The sequence below is a fragment of the Amblyomma maculatum genome, chromosome 2 (genome assembly GCF_055883805.1).
Source record: "Amblyomma maculatum isolate TAMU_Amacu chromosome 2, ASM5588380v1, whole genome shotgun sequence".
Lineage (NCBI taxonomy): Eukaryota > Metazoa > Arthropoda > Arachnida > Ixodida > Ixodidae > Amblyomma > Amblyomma maculatum.
The window spans coordinates 152,976,965-152,997,668 of record NC_139345.1 but is presented as its reverse complement, the minus strand read 5'-3'; the positions used below and the strand labels follow the sequence as shown (position 1 = coordinate 152,997,668).

At 41.6% G+C, this 20,704-nt stretch overlaps 1 protein-coding gene across 1 annotated transcript in view; it reads right to left on the bottom strand.

Annotated features, from left to right (window-relative positions):
• LOC146200197 (diuretic hormone receptor-like) overlaps window positions 1–20,704 on the bottom strand; it is a 235,591-nt gene that overhangs the window by 28,835 nt on the left and 186,052 nt on the right. Inside the window, exons 5-10 of the mRNA XM_084595418.1 lie at window positions 10,997–11,097; window positions 9,526–9,611; window positions 4,619–4,739; window positions 4,216–4,366; window positions 3,528–3,615; window positions 2,050–2,116 (exon numbers count right to left, since the gene is read on the bottom strand). Of these exons, the coding sequence (XP_084451544.1) occupies window positions 2,050–2,116; window positions 3,528–3,615; window positions 4,216–4,366; window positions 4,619–4,739; window positions 9,526–9,611; window positions 10,997–11,097 (614 nt within the window). The remainder of the gene's footprint in view (window positions 1–2,049; window positions 2,117–3,527; window positions 3,616–4,215; window positions 4,367–4,618; window positions 4,740–9,525; window positions 9,612–10,996; window positions 11,098–20,704) is intronic.

Below are 20,704 nucleotides of genomic sequence, written 5' to 3'. Positions count from 1 at the left end.
GTTTTTGAGGTGGGTAATAAATCATTTTCTTTCAAGGTATGCGAATTCATGGGGATTATGAGGTAACTATTGCTTTAGGTCTTAAACTAATCAAAAGCACAATACTAGGTGTTTGGTTTTGTTGCTTAACATCCTAAGCCTAACGATGGTCTATGTAACTGCAGTATGCTTAAGGGGACGCACATCTTGGGGGTCGTTGTGGCTTCTCCCTGCCATGACAGGATGCTGGAATTAGGCGCCTTTTGCAAGATATTTTGCTGTTTTCTGGAAGCCGAAATAAGACTTGGCAGCGAAGACGCCCCCCAGAGCAGGAGTGATAGCAAAAACATATTTATCTGAGTCAAACAGTTCCTTCTGCAAACCAAACTTAAAAGCCGGTGCTTCATCAATCGAATTCAAAACGAAGGTTGTGAAATGCTCGCACGGCATATGATAATGACTTGTGCCTGTGATAATGGAGCTCAGCGGAGCGTTCATTTCCCGAACGCCCATGAGTAACGTGAGACGTCCTATTTTAGCCACACGCGCTATAGGGAATAAATCAGTGATTACATCACTTGAAAACTATGCCCGAGGCTCCGGTTTCACCTCCTGATGCGACGGCCCTGTTTCGTTGGAGACCGAAGACAAAAAAGAACAAACGGCCTTGTCGATATCAATGGACAAAAACTAGCAAAGCTGTAATAAATTATCCCCAACTTCTCCATACGTAACCACCTCTTACATTCAGTGTACTTTGCCCCAACGCCAGAAGTAGTAATTTCACTCATTTGTTAATATTGCTTGTCTGTATATATATATATATATATATATATATATATATATTTGCGTTTTGAATCATGGAGAAGCTGCTACATAACAATCTCACTATAGCATATGTATTTTATCCAGTTCCTAACGACGCCAAAAAAACAGCTCGAAAGCCTGTGAATTTTGTGTCGGTTATTCTTATTTACCGTCCCTACTGTCTCGAAATAGCATCCTGCGAATCCAAACATGAACTCTGGCCCTTAAGGCTGCAGTCCACTGCAGTCCAATGTTTTGGTGCCCCCTTTTTCAGGTATTGTGTAAGCTCATGAAAGCCGGAATTGCGCTAAGCGTTATAGGTATGTTCGAAAGCTTATTCTTAGGTAGCTTAACCAGAATGGTCACCTATTTTAGTCATACGTAATCGATATATTTGTTTCATCACTGTGCCAGTTGTGGTACGAAAGCACACCAGCCGACTCTAACTGATCATTGCTGACGTCCCAACATAGCACTCACGCCCCCATTAAAGCCTGTCGCTTTCGCCTCCTTCCTTTTTGTCTTTCTCAAGCGTGAAGTGCCAATATCCATTACCCCCCCCCCCCCCCCGCCCCTTCTTAAAAACGTAACTGCTAGCCAGCAGGATCATTAATTTCATCAATGCTACAGGTCATTCATTCAGACCATTACAATCTGATCTTAACGACTTAAGCTTCACGGACTTCAGCAGGGGTAAACACTGTTCCCCATGAAACAATCGCCCTAACTTCCATTTGGGAAATATGTTATGGCAAATCCGAGGGAACGACTACGGCTATTATTTAATTTAAGTAATATTCAACTTACACTGACTGCAGTTTGATTGGCGGTGCATGGGTAACTAATAAAAATGTTAAGTCCTAATATCATTGATCATGGCAATATATTTAAGGACCTGTGGATCCAGAAAGAGAAATGATATATTAAAGAAATCATTCAAAAACAGCTATGCAAAATAATGAAGGCGTCCGTCTTTCCAACAAGGAAACTGTTAGAAAACAGGTCTGCTTTCGAGCGCCTGAAACATAATAGGTAGAAGAACGGAAAGCAGCAAGGACAGCGGACGTGTCCACAATAAGTGGCGTGAATATTTCATTAAGAATTGTCTACAGACAATGCTGAATAGCTCGCAGGTGCAAAAATTAGTTTCAGCCAGTCCTCAGATACAGACAACACCTGCGCATCAGTGAGCTCTGCGCTGCAGAATGCTTCAGATACGTCACACCTCTCCGCAGTAGAATATATGTGACAACATAAATTTACCAGCAGCACCCCGATGACCGGAACGATGAAGATGCAGTCGTACAGGTCCTTCATCTGCCAAACGCATCTGAAAATTTAATGAAGAAGAAACAAGGACAGTCATCTCTTAAGCATAAAGCGCCTGTGAGTACCGTAACCCTTTTATTCTTTCACGCATTCTACATCGACTTTCTTTCTACTTGCGCAGATGTAGGCAGCCTCTAACAGAGCTTTGTGTTCTGCATGCAGCGCTCCAGCTAGCTGTCTAACGAGAGGATAGACACCCTTCGCATAGCGCATAGACTGCTTCCACAGTGCCACATTCAGGAGCAAAGCCCGATGTAAAAGCGTCCGCTCCGAGAAGATGTCTACATATGAGACTGAGCCAAACAGAACGACTCAAAATCGGTATTGTAAAAGCCACAAGCACGTCTCGTATTATTCAGAATGTGAAATGCTCCTTGTCCCGTCATACACAGCAGTCTTTTGTTTCTCCGAATCACTGCGCAGCAATATCTGCGTCACATGGACGCTGCAGAGTACTCATATGCTTTTGGAAGTTGGCAGCTCTTGTACATTTTCTTTGCCTCAGTTTGATGCAAGAATTATCCTACTCATTTGGCCTTCTCACAAAAAATTAAAAATGCTCGCGCATGTATTTGCGCAATTTGCACTCCCGGGGCGTTTCCGTGCCATAACAACAACTCAATTTAGAGCACCATCCTCCTTCAATAGGAATGAGTGCGTTTCGGCATCAAAAATGATGAAGGGCCCATCGCACGTAGGGTCCCTTTGCAGGCACGACTTGGCAATACCGATGCGGTAAGCCCAGCCGCGTTTTCAGCAACACCGGCGAATAGGTAGGCGCAGAGATAGCATTTTGCACACCTTCACGCAGCCAGCAATTTTTGCCCTAACTGGGACCAGCATTTCTCAGAGTTCCATGCGAGGGCGATTTCATCAAACTTGCTTTATTTAAATGTAATTCGTTGCGAATTCCCCAAACATACAGGGTACGTATTGCTAATATTCCAGCAAAGATGGGAAATGCAGATGAAGTACCCTTTTTCTTAATCCTAATATTTCTGTTCTTTGAGATTGAAACAATTAAAAATGTGTGATGTGACAAATAATTTAAAAACACTTGTGAATGTAGAGTGTCATGGTGTGGTGCTAAAAAAAGGGCACCACAGTTTAGACCGGAATTCATGTAGCGTTTTCGGCAGCGAAGGCACAATTAAAAGCACCTTATATGTTCACTGCTTTGCTTGGATCAAAAATAGCTCCGAAAAAAAATAATAAACGCCTCAATGCGGATATCAGCAGATAAGAAATACGCTCAGCACATTTCCAAGAGTCTAATGCCAGCACTCTACATTAGGGAACAATAAAAAACGTACACAAAAATGCTTAACCACCCGAACAACGCCGCTTGTTAATATACACTAACGCTGCATTCAAAGCCTCGGCAGACTATAGACGAAAGTGACTTTTCATACATGCTGTCCGAGATGTTCAAATCGTTGTGTCTGGTGCTTAGGTAGGACTTCGTGGTTGCCCAGACGGCAGTGATGATAGCAGGTAGTCCTGAAATTGAGACACCAGGCGCAAGCTTTGTGTTAGTAGCGAAATAAAAAAAACGTTCTGCTAATGCAAGAAATATAGGCGGTGAGGTCACGTAGAACATAAACTTAGAACAAGCTTATCGCGACAAATAGCTGAATGCGCAGTTGACATGAGCTTATCGATATCTGATGTTATCGATGTAAGGAACGTTAGGAAGCCACTTCGTTAGGAAGCCGCGTAAGTGGAAGTAAAATAATCAATAATTTACTATTCGACGTAATTTAGATGTCGGTTCTGCTTAAGAAAAGTTTGCTTTCAGCTCCGTGAGATTCGTTAATGTGTGGATTCCCATATTGCATGAAAGTGCGTTGCCGCATTTTATTGCCAAGCAATTAAAATTGGGACCAACAAATAATTGCAGCACTGAGTACAGTTTTCTTGAAACCCGTTTAACTAAGAAGGCGTCATAAAATTTGTCGAGAATTATGTCTCTAAAGACAATTCACCTGCTCTACTCCACACAACCATCCTGCTTTGGCCCGCCATTATTATTTGTGTAAAAATACCAGCAACTGATACCGCGTCGAGCGTGGCTCATAGACACCTCCCAAATTTACTCACCCCATCCTATGAATGCGTAGACATGTATTCGCACCACTTCCACAGAGAACGTCTTCACAACTAGTATGTATAGGTAGAGGCCTTCGACGAACATCCAGAAGAAATTGGTCCCCATCAGATAAGTGAGCACGATGTAAAGTCCGCAGGCCGCCTGTAAACACGGCCGCTCGTTAAAAAAATAAAACTATCAAACGCATTTGACGAAATGGATTGCCATCATTCATGCAATAAATATTTATATTTTTGAGGCGTTTATTGCGCATTGTTTGCATTCACATTTACATGTAATGAATGACAGAGTATTGAGCGCAGCAGCAGTAAAATTAGACAAACTGAGGGACAAGCCAAATCGTTGAATGTCACTACATTCTTACCTCTTAAAGAAAAAGTATCGAGTTCTTACCCGCTGGAAATTAGGTAAAGGCACCGACTGTAGCGTCGCCGTGATGATCCACGTTATTGAGATGAGAAAGTATGTAATCATTAGATTAACGTGTATTGTATTTCTCAAGCAGCTAAGGTCCCTGTAAGAGAAAGAAACATTACACTTTATATATGGAATTTTCTGCATATGAAATTATTCATAGCACGACATTGCATATATGCCTCGCAAGCTCTTTGTAATACGTTGCCGGTGGAATGCATTTTGGTTTTCTTGAATAAAACTGCAATCCTAGTGTAGCCTTAAAAAAAGAAAAACACTCTGACAATTCACTCTTTACCGCGTACCGGGGCTGCGGTGCTTCAAGCCATCAAATAGTGCATGCGCAACAATAGTGCACTCTACTGCCGATCAACGATGTCTTTTGCATCATTCTTCGGTCAGAGGTTTTAATTTTTTTATACATGGTTACCTTAGCTTCCCAGTTTATATACGCAGCTGTAAAAACAGAAAGGCATAGTACCACTGGCGCAGGAGAACTTCTACGCTTAAAGCGGTGCCATAACGAACCTGTTTCAGCCTCTTTGAGGAGCCCTTTCCCCTTAATACACATTACAGCAGGTTTGGGCTAGTGCAGAAGGAACCGCAGATTTGTCAATGAAGAGCAAGGTGTGCACGCTAGAGCGACTCCGCCTAAGCTTAAGTACAGACTTGTGCTGATCTCAAAAGCAAGTCAGTAGGCCAGCGAGTATTAAACGAGGAAAAAAACACCCTCTCTCAAAGCAACCTCAAAGACCAAGACTGTATGCGAGACCCACGGTAAACATGAACACTGTGCAAGCTAAATACATTGTGCTCGCAGCAACACAGTTATTACGACGCCACATAGAGAGTTCGGCTACCTCTATATAATAGCAATATCCCCTGTTGAAATGAATATTTTACTGAAGACAGGTGGTGCAAACGCAACTGCTTCTGTCTGCTGGAGGGAAAAAATATATCGTTTCGAAAGAGCAGTTAACAGGGATGAAAAGGCATCTTCTAAGAGGCACTCAGAAATAAACTCGTAATCGAAAAAAAAAAACCGAATCATTTTGGCTGACAGCGTTCATTCATTGTGAAAATAAAAGGTGTGCCATTTTTGCTGTTCCCTGGCTGATGCTATATCTCTGCAGGTGCAGTAAAAAATAAACTAAACGGGATTCTGCCTAAAACATTGATTTCAACTCAAACCGGCATTGATTACTAGTGACTGGTGCTTTATGTTCCTCGTTCACTGTCAATTTGTCATTTAGTCAGCATATGTTTACGAAATTGCGCAGAATGTTATGCGATCAATTTAAAGTTCCGTGTATGCCGTATATATGAACACCGCGTTTTCAAATAGAAGAGTTGCTCGCGGACACCTTAGTATACTGAGGATGAAAGACAGTCGCAGCACTTAGAGTAATACGCGAGACAACGTTTTCAAAGGAGGGTTTGATTTCTATGGACATCCTAAGATGTTGACCTTTCGTGCAGAGCAGACATGAACATCCCTGAACAAAATGTGAAAGTGTAGTACGTCTTTGAAAAATTGGGAATATTTAGAAAAAAAGCGAAATGTATGAGGCTATGAGTTAGGAGCATGGCTCTTAAACGTGCATGTGAGCTACACTTACTTGTATATTTTCTCGTTTCGTCGAGCACCATCTAGGCGGCCGTTCATCATCATCATCAGTCTAACTATACCCACTGCACGGCGAAGACCTCTCCCATATTTCTCCAGTTAATCCGGTTTGTGCTAGCTGCATCCATTTGACCCCTGCGAACTTCTTAACCTCATCCGCCCACCCAACTTTCTGCCACCCCCTGCTACGCTTTCCTTCCCTTGGAATCCAAATTGTTACCCTAAGTGGCCATCGGTTATTCTCTCTTCGCACTACATGTCCTGCCCATGCCCATTTCTTCTTCTTGATTTCCACTAGGATGTCAGTAACTTGAGTTATTTCTCTGACCCACTCTGCACGCTTCCTATATCTCTTAATGTTACCCCTGCTATTCTTTAAAAGTTAACTAACGTGACAAACTATGCTATTTCACTTGTGTTTAACCTGTTCGTAACAAGAAACATAAATGTGATTTGTGAAGAGGAGTGTACAGCTAGCCAGCTAACTATCCAGTGGGCGTTTCTGGAATCGCGCAATCTCTTCATGTATCTTGCCATGCTGCCGCTTGCACTAAATTTGCTTCATAATGATGTCGTTCAAACTGTACGGCGCAGATAAAACTACATTAAAGGAGCGCATCTAAAATCTAGGAGGACTCTCCGGCTTTGCTTTAAGAGTAGATACCAAGCGGCTCAAACACCATCATTTCAATCCTCAATTTCTTTGGCGTCCAGATACTGGCCCACAGTTTCGCAAGTCCTTAAACATTTTTAGTTAGTTTTTCTTTTACAGAAAGGAAGTCGCAGTGTCTTTACTTTAATTTGATATCTACACTTCAATGAACGCATAAAATTAGAGACACAAGTGTCGGTTCGGATATGCATCGAAACCTTACCTCCAGCTTCATCATCAGATGGATTCTGAATGGAACACAAAATGGCGTGACACCAACTCGAACACCGCACAAATAGCGGTTGCTTCAAAGCTTCTCATATGAACTCACAGGCGTATTCTTGGGACGCGTTTCTGACTCGTTTTTGAAAGCTTCCTATTAAACTAAGACACGCCGGCGGCTTTTCGGGCGAACGAGCCCAATTCTCTAAGGCGCAAAACTTCATTGCTAGCGAAGGAGTGTGAACAGCGCACTGTAGCAAGCGGTGGCGCAGACTACGTTCGTCTCGAGCATAGACAACTCCAGCTCCCGCCATCGAGGCCTTAGTATGTAACGCGGCTTTGATCGTCTGCGGCTGCGCACGGTCATTTATCGTGATGTTTTATGACTGCTTTCAGCGGAAATTGTTGTGGCGTTTAACGGAAGTATTTGCAAAGAGATGCGACCTGCACAGCCGCATGCTCGACATTATCACAAGCATGCGCGATTGGCAGAAGCATCCAGTGGATGATGAGCCCTTCAAGCGTATGTCGGCCTTCACCACGCACATTTCTTGGGGTGTTTTAAAGATAGAGTGGATTAAACTGAAATAAGATGCTAAATCAAATTTTTTTTTCAGACCGCTCGCTAACATTTAGCGACCGGCCACATTTACTTGTGCTTTTCGAAACCAGTAACGTATTTCTGCAAATATTGCTTACATGTGCTTCAGCGGGTTACGTTTCCGACTAGAGCACCGATACATTTTCATCATCATCATCATCATCAGCCTGACTATACCCACTGCAGGTAGAAGGCCTCTCCCATATTTCTCCAATTAACCCGGGTTTGTGCTAGCTGCATCCAGTTGCCCCTGCGAACTTCTTAACCTTATCCGCCCGCCTAACTTTCTGCCGCCCCCTGCTACACTTTCCTTAACTTGGAATCCAGTTTGTTACCCTCAGCGACCATCGGTTAACCTCTCTTAGCATTACATGTCCTGCCCATGTCCATTTCTTCTTTTTAATTTCCACTAGAATGTCGGTAACTTGAGTTATTTCTCTGACCCACTCTGCTGGCTTTCTATCTCTTAATGTTTCCCCTACCATTTTTCGTTCCATAGCCCTCTAGGTTGTCCTCAACTTAAGTAGAACTCTCTTGGTTAGCCTCCACGTTTCAGCCCCATAGGTGAGTACAGGTAAGATGCAACATTTTGCGGTGGTTTGAAAACAGTCCGACTTTTTAATGCGATTTTACAGATCTGCGATCTGCGCCAAGATGCTCATGGTTACTCAGCTGCGAAAGACGACATCAAACACACACTGCAAAATTTTACAACTACTTGAAAATTATTCGCTTCCAAGTATTTTTATGGCGTCTAGGCCATACTTTGCCTTCATACCGGTTAGAATGGTCGCAGCAGTGTCACTGGGTTATATGGTAAATGGTGACACATAGATTCTGTACAAATTACACGTTAACAGAGATCGATGAAAATCTTTTCGTGATACAGCGCCTGATATTATCTACCTAATAATATGGCACACATATCAGTGCTATGATACGTCAAGGAAACTGTAGAAAACTATTCGTACTTTCACAAAAACGAATGCGTGCATATTTGAGATAGCACGATCGAACCTACAGCAACAATAGCTTACATTCATTACCCATAATTAAAATTTCGAATATGCAGATTCACGAGATTCATACCTAATAAAATCAAATTCGAACCATGCACACTTCCTTATTTGGGTGGGCGCTGCGTTGGCATTTGGAAAAACTTCAGTGATAGCACTACAGTTTTTTCTCCACCAATTTGTATCAGACCTCAGGGGACTACGGTGCAGTCATTGGTTTGAACGCGCTTTTGTTGTGGCAAACGGTTTTCAGTTTCATGTCAGCTCCAAAGAAACATTTAGGCGCCTCCGTTATCTAAGCTAAAACACCTCAGTGTGGGCATTATGGTCCAACTGTGAAGAGTAAAATAAATATATAAATCGCCTCTTCAATAATAGCACGTATTAAGCACGTATCGCATTTCATTTTCAAGGGGCGCGTTTTAATCACGGAAGGTTTGCGAACGGAACTCTTTCAAAAACGGTTTGAATTAAATTTATGGAAGTTCAATATTTACACCGCTTTACATTGTGGGCAAAATTCTCTGTTTGGTTTCGTACTGTTCGAGACGTAAATGGGCACAACAAAACTCCTAAAATTGGGATTTTCTGGTTATAATATGCATCCGACTCCACTGAGATGGCTGCGATGCTTTACACTCTATCCCTGCAAAATAATCGCTCGTGGAAATTCACCCTCGAAGTTTAGAATCTGACATAACAAAATGTGCAACATTCACTACAACATCCGAATGGTAATAAAATACGAGTAGAAGACACATTACTCACTTGAAGTAAAAGAATATCCACAGAGCGAGGGTGAGAGCACATAGCGACAGTCCATAGCCGATGTAGTACAGCAAAGTCTCGTCTACCTAAAAAGGTTAAAACGGTTCTTCATAGAACTCGTTTGGTTCGCATGCCACAAAAAAAAACAAAATGACTGACGGTACAAAGAGTGCTTCATTTCTGTACCAGCATGAGTTTTGATACAGAAGGAATACAAACTGCTTTCTTGTATTTCACCGAGGCAGTTGTGAAGCGCCCTTTGACTGAACACTCTAAGATTTTTTTTTTTTTTTTTTACTATTTAAGGTACAAAGCTTTATTCTCATTTATAGACGGCATATGCAAAGTCATATGTGCGTTAGTTTATACCCACTGCGGTCAATAATGGGACATTATTCTATATTCTCTGAGTGTTTTGGAGTTGAATCCCCCCATGTCATGCTGCCACTCAATTGGCAGAGTATCTCTGCCTTAAGTAAAACTCAAAATACACAAGTAACAATAGTCGAAGTAAAGTCGGGGGCAGCAAGACAACAAGAAAACCACGCGTGGCATCAAGAAGTTCACCCCGTAAAATAGCTCCTCACGAGTACAAGCCATATAAATATTATCGTAAAACAATCTAAAATGAAGCATATAATATAATTCCTAGTGGTCCACATTCTCTGCCGTGTTTTGAGTGCCTACTGTTCACGGGAAAAGTTTTCTTATGGTTACTGATGCTTGAACAAAATGAAATGAAATAACGTCTCTAGATCATTTAAAGCCTTCCTATCCGATACCAAATCATACGGCTTTCTCCCATTTGGGTCTTCACACGTTTTAAAACAATGCTTCGTCCTTTATCTATGAAAAAGAAATGTATTGCTATTGAGGAAAATGGTTTTGCCGCTTTTGATATTTGTGTTTCTATGACCTACAAGAGGTTTGAATATACATTTTGAATTATTGCGCTCTTGCGTGCTTCTGTCAAAATAAACCGCAATTCGGCGCTTTTTCAAATGGACACAAAATAGAAACTTACAAGTTTTAGCAGTCGGAACGTCTCACATTAAGATATGATTGCCTTTAAAACGAGTTTCATAATTCTGCGTGCTGGTAAATGAAATACGTACCACCTCTCTTTGTTCGGAGTGCATCGTTTATGATGTAAGTGGCACAGCGGTCAAAGAAAAAGCTTCACCTCACGCTCAGAATAAGCGCTTCCAGTTTTGTGTGATCAAAATCTTCAAGCGCACAATAATTAAGTCACGATTACAAGAAAGTGACAAAACTGACTAAGTACGCAACTACATCACTATGGCATAATCCTAGTTTTTTTGTTTATTTTACTACGGACCATGCAAATGGAATTGCTCGGCCTAACGAAGATTGTGAACAATTCAGACGGTTTTCTGGCATCCTTGACAAATATATGCGGCTTGCAGTGCACGTTAAACGGACATAAAAAATGAAGAGATCACAGATTTACCTGTGTGTCTGCCGTGGCACCCTCTAGAATTGGCCGGCAGTTGGAGTAGTCGGACCTTATGGCCCAGCTTCCGTTTTGCCAGCACTGCCGTGTCACATTTTCTGAAAAAAAAAAAAAAAAAGAAGCAGAGTTCATGGTGTTAACTGACACAAAAAGGTGCGCAGGTACTTCCCATAAGTAATTAGTCCAATAGAAGAACGAAATAATTGGTCACGTTTGAAATGGATGACACATGTGGTGTGCGTCACTAATTTTGAGCTATACTGAGCACTCAAAGCCGCGCGTGCAATTTAATGTCTGGTTGCGCAGTCAGTCAGCCAGTGAGTCAGTGAGTCCTTCACTCGGTCGTTCGGTCGGTCGCGAATAATTCAGCGATCTGCGTTTCCGCTGAGATGAGGCGTCTACTGGGCATGGTAAAGGTAAAGCGACTAGCACTGAAAAAAGTAATGTGTCACGGATGCTGCATTACCAATGCATCCCACCTCGGTTCCTATACCGCATCACGCGCCCAGGCGTGACACCAGAACTAAGTGCACAGTTTTCTACTTAAGCCAGCATTTTTGCGTGCAGTGGATTTTTTTTTTGGCACACAAGATTTTTAATAATGCAAGGATCTGTTGTGAAAATATCGATGGGAGTTACAATGTTCCGAGGGGTAGCCCTACCGCTGCCGCGCCCTTAGCGATGGGTTTTCGGCAACGCTGTTACACACTGGCACAATGACGCATCCTCACAATGTTTAACTAGGCTATGACCACGGATGCGGCAGGTGTTTGCATGACACAGTCGCAGAAACAGCAGCTGAACGTTTTAACACGTGTAGTTTGCCTCAGGAGTGTGACTACGAGTGGCACGGCTGCTATAATGGTCACAACTACGGCATAAAATTGGTTTATTTGTTCCGGCCTTCTGAGAATTCCCGTTTACAAAAAAGCATTATGTCGTAATTGACAGCATTAGTGTGGTCGAAGTTCGAGACCAAGATAAAGGGGTGGTTTTCGCTTGGAATGCGAGAGGGAAGGGCGATGTTGTGACAAACAATGTTAACACAAGGGCCATTTGCTTGATCATATTGTGGACTTATGCGTTACTTGCTAAACTAGGGGATGGATGAAGGACAGCACATGACATAAAAGCAAACTTAAGTGATTTATTCTTATCGACAAAATCAGCCTCCCGGGAAACCTTGCGCTGCATTTTTGCTGGCGCAAATCAGGGTGCAAACCATTACTTCACAGGACTGCAAGTATAAATTAAAAAAAAAAATGAAAGAATTGAAAGTGAAATGCTAGAAGCCTTTTTCATTGAGTCAGCCGAAAAGGAACGTGCTATTAGAACATCTGTGGCTCTCACAATTTATGAGCTAGGTATGATAGCTGTGCAGATGCGTAATTGCGGTTGTCACCATAACGCACGTGATCACGCGAATGAATGATGCTGGATTTGCGATTTCACAAGAGTGCTATATGTATATATATATATATACATATTTGTCGATAAGAATAAATCAGTTGTAATTTTGCGCTTGTGTCGTGTGTTGTCTTTCATCCCCGTCCCTTAGTCCAGCAAGTAGCGCTTAAGTCCCCAACAGGATGCTGAGACTTCTGGCTCAGATTTATTGGCCTCACGCCGACTTTCTCGAAGCCGAAATTGATACATCGACCATTCACACACAAAGAGCACTGTCTAGCGTCCTCACCTTGTTGCTACACAGCTGAGAGTTATGCCTCTCCCGCATTTGAAAATTTTTAACACACTTAGTATAGTCGACGGCTGGAGCTTATTAAAAAAATAACACCCACACGCTTTGTTAATTATAAGCTGACTTTTGTGGAAAAAAAAGCGTGTGACACTTTACATCTACCTGTCCGAGCTCTTCATTTGGTTGTTGCGAGTTTAGAGGTTGCTAAAAAAAAACAATATACGGGCGCGGTATATCGAATGAGCGAGGTAATAACAGATGTGTTGTTGATCAGCGAGTGCGTCTTAATCAAATGGAATGTTTTTCTCTCAATAACAGTACCCTAAAGCAGTCTGTCCAAAATGAAACCAAGAAGTTATTACTTTAATAGCGTGGGAAGGAGCATGCGTAGTCTTTATGGTAAGGATTACTACGTTGTTTATAAAATGTTGCTGCGGCTCTGTCGGCGCTGTGAGCGAAAAATTACCAATATATGCCTGTGGCAGGTCATCCAGCAGCTGACATGACTAAGAGCTGGTCTTCGCCGGGTTGTGTGATGTCATGTGACGTTATGACTTCGTGATGTCAAGAGCTGGAATAGAACAACTACTTTGAGATGTGAGCGTAATATGGGAGTCAAGCTGGTGACCATTGGAACCCGAGAGAGACACACTAACGTAGGCTAAGCGGGCACTTTCATGCAGCTGAACTTTTTAAAGCCAGGATGAAATCTATATATTGTAGCCTTTTACGTAATTTGATGTCTTATTACAGCAAATCAATGACATAATTGAAGACTTAAATTAGCGATTAGCTACTAAGAGAGTTTCAAAGTGCATGCGCGAAAGCAGTCATTGGTAAAGGGAGATGAAGGTGAGCGTCATCAATGCCGCCATGCCATATCCTTTAAAAGCGCAGATTGAAGTTTTCTGTTAACTTGCGCTCTTTTTAGAAGACGGTGTGGATGGAGCTATAAAGGAGTTATTGGCAGCAGGCGCAACCATGCTTGTTTCTTTTACAACTTTCCAGTCATTTGTACATACGGCAGAAAATGTTGTGATGTCAAAATAATATTTGGGAGGTTTTTGACCATGAAGGTTTTGTTAAAACAAGTATTGTTTTAGTAATATCAAATATTTCTGCTGTTACAGTGGAAAAGTAATGTAGGACTACAGACTAGCGAAACGCACTAGACATAACTAGAAAACATACGAGTGAATTACAGAATTATCTGAGTTACGACAGAATTTGAGAATATTTTTTCGTTTCTTGAGACACTTCGGTAATTTCTTTAACCGGGAATAATTTACTTTAAAATATAAAATTCCAATTAGGAATACTTATAGGTCTATATTATTTAACTATTTTTTCCCAAATCTGCCCCTAGTGCCATTGTTGCAATCCTAGAGGGCTGCGTTAGTTCTGGTCTTGTAGTGCAGAGCACTGAATTTGAGCTTAAAAATGTTATAGGGCTCTTGCAGTGACTCAGCCACGTGCACTCGAACCTATTACCTCTAAACAGGTGTATAGAAATTAAGCCGCTGTCATTCCGACTGCCTCTCAACTAAGCTAGGCGTCTGCGCTCCTGACGTGTCAGTAATCTCCATTTTCAGGCTGGATTTAGTTTCCACGAAACCTTTACGTCAATCGCTTAAATGCTGCGCCATTTTCCTGTATATGTGGGTCAGATGATTCATTCCTTCTTCACATTACGGCATGGAGGCAAAAAATCTTTGCACACAATTTCACTGCCATTCTTAACACCGACTCAACAGCCTCAGATCGAACTATGGTCTTTGTGTTGATTTCAATATATTACACGAGCAGGCAATATTCATACTAATACTCCGCTATAAGCGAGCAAGGAAGGATCATCTCAAGTCATCACAGCATAGCGCGCCTGTCAAATTGTTGGCACCCAGCTTTTTCCCCAAAAATCTTCTGCTGAAAGGGTGCGATAAAAGATTTGTCCTGCACACGTGGCACCAACACGTACGCGCCAAACCTGTAAGAAATACTTTCGAATTCATGGAAGCCCATTTTAAAGCAGATAATTGGGCTGTATACCCACATCATTCCGGCGCTAATTTGCCTCCTGAGCCCCTATCGACAGTTTTTCTCACTGTATGAAACTTCCTCGCAAGGTACAGGACCAGGAAAAGGAATGGAAGGACTCTGGTAATGCTCTGCTTACGGATGCGTTGCGATAGTATATTGCGCAGTTTTGATTTGAGAATATGGGCCAGAAATGTGGAAAGTACCATGAACTACATAGCACGGGCATAAATAAAGGTATCTGCGTCTAATTTACCGACCATCAATTGATGAATTTCACGTGTGACGAATTTCAGAAACGACTTTCTAGAATCGATTCCTGCGGTGATATATAGTGAGGCTATTTGCAGTAGTGATTGTTCGGATTCCAAACAAAAGATGAACTTGGCTGCATGTAACCTAAGGAATAAACGCTATCAAAAATTTGTTACATCATGTGTTCCAACAGGTCTTGTACTCGCTGGAGCTTGAAAGGGGCCGAATAAATTAAGGAATTAATGTGTAATTGAATTACCTAGTCAAATAATAAATTATTCGTAAAACTCGCGCAAGATGTCGAAGGTCTCTTCAGGAGTCTGATGTCGAAGGTAAAATATAGAAGACTTCATTTTCTTACAAGCAAACACTATGGTACGCACTCAGACTATCCTGTTTCCGTCTAGATGCATTCACAGAATAAAATTGCATGAAAACGGGCGCTAGTTTTCCATAGTTGGCTTCGTTTCCTATTCCTCCATAGAGCCGAAGCCGGATAACTACTGTGGCCACAATTTCGCGCTCAACAATTTCCTGCGCTACGTCTCGCCATGATAGCTCCCTATCTACGTATGGCTTCTGGGGGCAAAGGCGTAATTGACCAGTTCGGTTGCGCTCCCAGCGGTTGAACTTCGACTAAAGCAACACTTAGAGAATACGTTACATTCAGTATCGAATTACATGTTAATCTATCCCGGGCTGTTGAAATTGATTCATATCTTTGTGCCGCGGCTTCCCCGTGTTTCACGATTTACCTGCCTCAAGTGAAAATGCATTAATAAAGTAGCAATTCGCACTCGCTTTTTTTCTGAGGCCTGTGTGATGGAAGATCACAATAAATTAAACGTGAAAAATATTGAATTCGCATATTCTCTAGGTGAAATTTGTTGATTTCCAGTGAACGAATGACCTGATTGTGCTATATAAATTAATCAAATTGTCACGCTAGATAACCGGGCTTCAGTATAGAAAGGCCCGCCAATCGTGCTCGAAAAGAAGTATCTTGTTTCTTTTGCCTCTAGAGACGCCCGTAATATTCAGTGGAACCCATGAGATCTCACTTCACACACTTTCAACTGCTAACCGCTACTATTACCTTCAGGTCGGAGGTCTAAACGAGAAGCCGGCGGACAGCATGCGGCTCGCTAGCTGCAGAACTTTCAGCTTCAGCTTTCATCTCATGCAAGCTTCTTGAGTCAGCTTCACCACTAGACTAGTTTTTAAATTAAAGTCAACCAAATGGGGTCATCTTCAAATGATGCATGTTTCGTTGTGGAAATGAAGAGGGTTTATTCGTCCAATAATCTGCGCGAATTTTAAAATGACATCATCAGGGTTTGACAGGAAGGCACCCGGCAACAGGCTCTCTCTCTCATCTCGAAGTCAACGTACTGTTTTATTATAAGCATAAGCGGCTGTCACCATTGTTAACCCTTGCACCCTTTCAGTACCCATCTCCGAACCGCCCTGAAGAGTACCCATTCGGCTTTTAGGCAGAATCAGGTGCGCTCCACTTTTCGGTCAGGAAACAAGATGATACGGTGCATCCTTACAATTTAATATTTCACATATATATATATATATATATATATATATATATATATATATATATATATATATATATATATATATATATATATATATATATATATATATATATATATATATATATATATATATATTTATATATATATATATATATATATATATATATATATATATATATATATATATATATATATATATATTCTAATAGGTCTTCTTTATTGTGGTTTCGTTTTCGGGATCCTGCATAGCGACTGATGAAATTTTATTAGCGCAGTCCGCATATATTAGGTGCTCGAAACCTCTGCTCTGGGGCACATAACTTATTGCTACGCATATCCAGCTGGTAAAACAGGCGCAGTACACCATAGGAAACCCCCATCTTTCGCATTCTGGCTTCCGTTCCTCGCGATGCAATTAAACCTGCCAGGTAAGCTGCAAAATATGCATGCGACGCTGATTCAGGCTTGCAAAGAGGGATTCATTCATGCTTGAAACAATAATATTTTCCGTCATGTAATGCCCGTATTTGGGGCATTTGAGGTGCGTAATAAATAAATAAATAAATAATCTTGGAGATTGCTCTAAAGTACACCGTGTGTTTATTTTTACGGCTTAAATATCTCCAAACGGAATAAGAGGTACATTGACGCAGTTTTTATAAGTGGATCGTACTGCAAGGCGGATATTATAGAGGATATTATATTATTACACAATATAGAGCCCAATAAGTATTCAATTATATAATTAGAATTAACTAGTAAACTTTTTATTCGATAGATATACTTGATTGCGAGGATTAAGGTCGTGGTTTTCAAAGCTAAACATTATCAATAGGTAAATGTGGATAAGAATATCGAACTTCAAAAGCGCGCGCATTTGAACACTTTTTGAGGTGACTTTCACGCATAAGCATTGCGTCGCTCAGATTTTTGACTGATAAAAAAAAAGTCGCTGTTTCTATGTTCAGTAGTGCGCCTAGATGGCGGTAACAAGGTTTTCGCCACAATGCCATTTGCAGCAACGTAATTTTATCAGTCTTGGAAGTATGAGTGCTGAAATAAACGATCAGTATTTCTGGAAATAAATATTGTGAGCCACACTTAAGATCAAGAAAATAAAATGCTGGGCTATTTTGTGATGTTAATCGCCTTTAATTCATATTATAACATTTTTTTTTTCGTGGAAAATAGGAATAAATTACAGGTATTTACGTATTTCAGCTTAGTACTCTTGTAATCACCAATTTCCATAATGTAATAACCGGTACATTTTCTGTAAAATACATGGGCAAAAAACCGCAGCTTGGTCTCTAATAGTTTCGAAAACCCGTCTGCAGGCAGTAAACTCCTCGGCTCATGAGTAGTTGAGAGAGCAAATTTAACGCCGTAGTTTAACCCTGTGATATTCGCATTACGCGAATGTCTTATATTTTATCTTGTTTTATTTTTTTTAGACTTTAAACGTATCCCTACTTCAACATGAGCACACATCTAAACACACGTTATTAAGTGAATCCCACCACAACGTGTTCATTAGGTGCACCTCTGACATGCTTGGTGTACCAAAGATACTTTCAGGCCTTTGCGTTGCGCGCCAGCCAATTATGCAGAGTTATGTTTGTGCTTTGGCGCGAAGAGGGTGTTTCACAAACTTTAGCCACGCAGGCTCAACTTGTGCAGGCGGCAACAATTGACAGGATAATTCTGTCATTGGCGGGAATCAGTCTGCGAATTTCGTTGAGTGTTTTTTTTTTTATTCTAAGGGCATAATCGTACGTAATCGTGCGTCATCGCCAGTTTGGCTCTTGCATTCGTAGTTGCGTATGCCTCGTTAGGCAGAGTCATGTCGTTTGTACGTTTTCTACAGAAATGATTCAGTTGTGAAAACAGTTAACAAAATTTAAATCACAAGTACGAGATTAAAGCACGAAGGCAGGCTTGCTTCCCTCCCATGGATTAGACCCTTAACATTCCTACTCTGTCTCTACCGTCCAGCCTGAAAATCGCACCCATTACTCGCGACATGATGCTGCCTGGACTTCACGACGGCCGCTTTAAAGCCTATAGGCTATTCGCCCTAACCCACCCTCCTCAACTCACACCATGCGTATACCATGACTGTCATCTGAAGGACTCAGACGCCGGCCCTTCTATTGGGTACTTTCCGACTAAAACAGCGCAAGTTCTGAAGGACAGACAAAGGGAAAACTAGAAATTGCGCTTATTTCAGAAAGCTCCATACTTGCCCGATTTTGCAAGCGAGATGTGTGCGCCTTTTACCAATTATCCTAAAATCTCCTGTGTGAAGATCGCTTCCAAAGTCCATATCATACTCCTGTCATACATCCATGTAATACGTCGATGTCACGTTTATGTAAATCCCGCATGCACTGATCTACAATGTTTATACAGATTATCAGTCGGCAATCTATTCCACACAAAATCGAGGCGGCGCATTCCTCCTTCGTCACCGATTGCAAACCCTCCGTGAAGCACAAAAAAACGAACAAACAAATCTTTTCATCGCTCTACATCGTCCTAACAATTCCGCGTCAGGATCCTTCTTGTCCCAACATTCCCCCTTCCCTGCCCCTTTTTTTATAATAACCGCGAGCATGGCTTTTTCCTTTGTCCTGCCGCTATTCAACTTGTCCATTCACCTGACCCTCCCTCTGTCTATTGAAGAGCCTGGCAAAAATCCTTCGCACGGGAGCATCACCTGGCTCTTGAATGCCAAACCACTGACCACTTACGTAGCGCTGAATTCCAGGCTATTTCTACTACTGGAACGTCTTCATACCGTCCCATGTTATGAGCACTGTAGCAAGTGCCTCCTTGGCATTTGCACTGCGTATTTAGACGTTGAACACACTGTATGCCACATCAAGGGGAGGGGCAGAATATTGATGCTAAGGACGAGTTATTCCAGCTGCATTTGTACCAAACTTTGACAAGTTTCATGACTTTATAAGCTGCCATTAAAAATGAGAAATGAAAATAAGAAGATAGAAAGAAAATTGAGTTATATATTTCTTTGCGAGAAAGATTTCGATTGTGTAAATTACGCAAAGAACAAAACGTATATAACATAGTGTTCAAGGCAGCATATAAAGTTTCCTTTGATCTGCCAACAAGTGCTGGCTCCCGTTGGTTGACGCGCAATCAATCACAGCGACTACACTGCGCATGCATCATTAAAAATATCCTTAACGCAACGCAAAGGGGGAAGGTGTCCTCCTGAAGCATGGAACCCTAGCTTGAAGATGCCACGTGAAAGAAGACCGCAAATTATTAAGAAAAAGGAGTGGCAATAATCAAAGGGAGTGTTTTAAAGCTTATGAGGAGCATAAGAGAAGGAACAAAGCGGTCTTCAGTAAAAACAGAACGGAATAGCGGTACCTAATCGTAAAATGCATGTGCACTAAAAATCGGTGCGAGAAGCGATATGAGGTTAAAAACCTGTTTGCGGAGTATAACAAGGGGAATGATGGTGATAAAACAAAACGAAAATAGCCGCAAAGAAGACAAGAGTAACGCACGTGAAAGGAGAAAATGAACTGCAAGAATCAACAAGCTGAATGGAGGTACCAGAACCAAACATAGGAGGCAGCACGAGACTAGAACTTACACATCGGTCTTGCTTTTAATTCGCACGAACGTGACACTAGCGCAACTCCCAGCTGATTCCTGATGTTAACCTTGCTAACGATATGAGACGGACACCCATCTGCGAGAATACATTGTGATGCTCATATATTATTGTCATTTGCGGCGCTATGTACACACTCTTTCCACTTTTTTCGCGCTCGAGAGCCATTCAAACGTCAAATAATTTTCTAGTAACATTGAACTCGCCCCAAATAAAAATTGGTATAGAAGTGACTATGACATTGCACTAAGAACATTTATACATATGTGTTAAGCTACGATGACCGATTTTTTCTTACTTGACCATTCTTTTTTTTCCTTGGACCGCTTCTGCACGCGAACTTCACACAGAGATTTTTCTTCAAGCCGTAAGACCTATGCTTCCCAAAATTAACTGGAAGCCACTGGCTATACCTCGACTTTACTAATTCTAACATGCTCCAGAATGCACAGGAGAAGGCAAAAGTTCCCAGGTCATAGGTTCTGCTTCTAGTCGGCATGTTCTGTTACTTGAGATCCCAA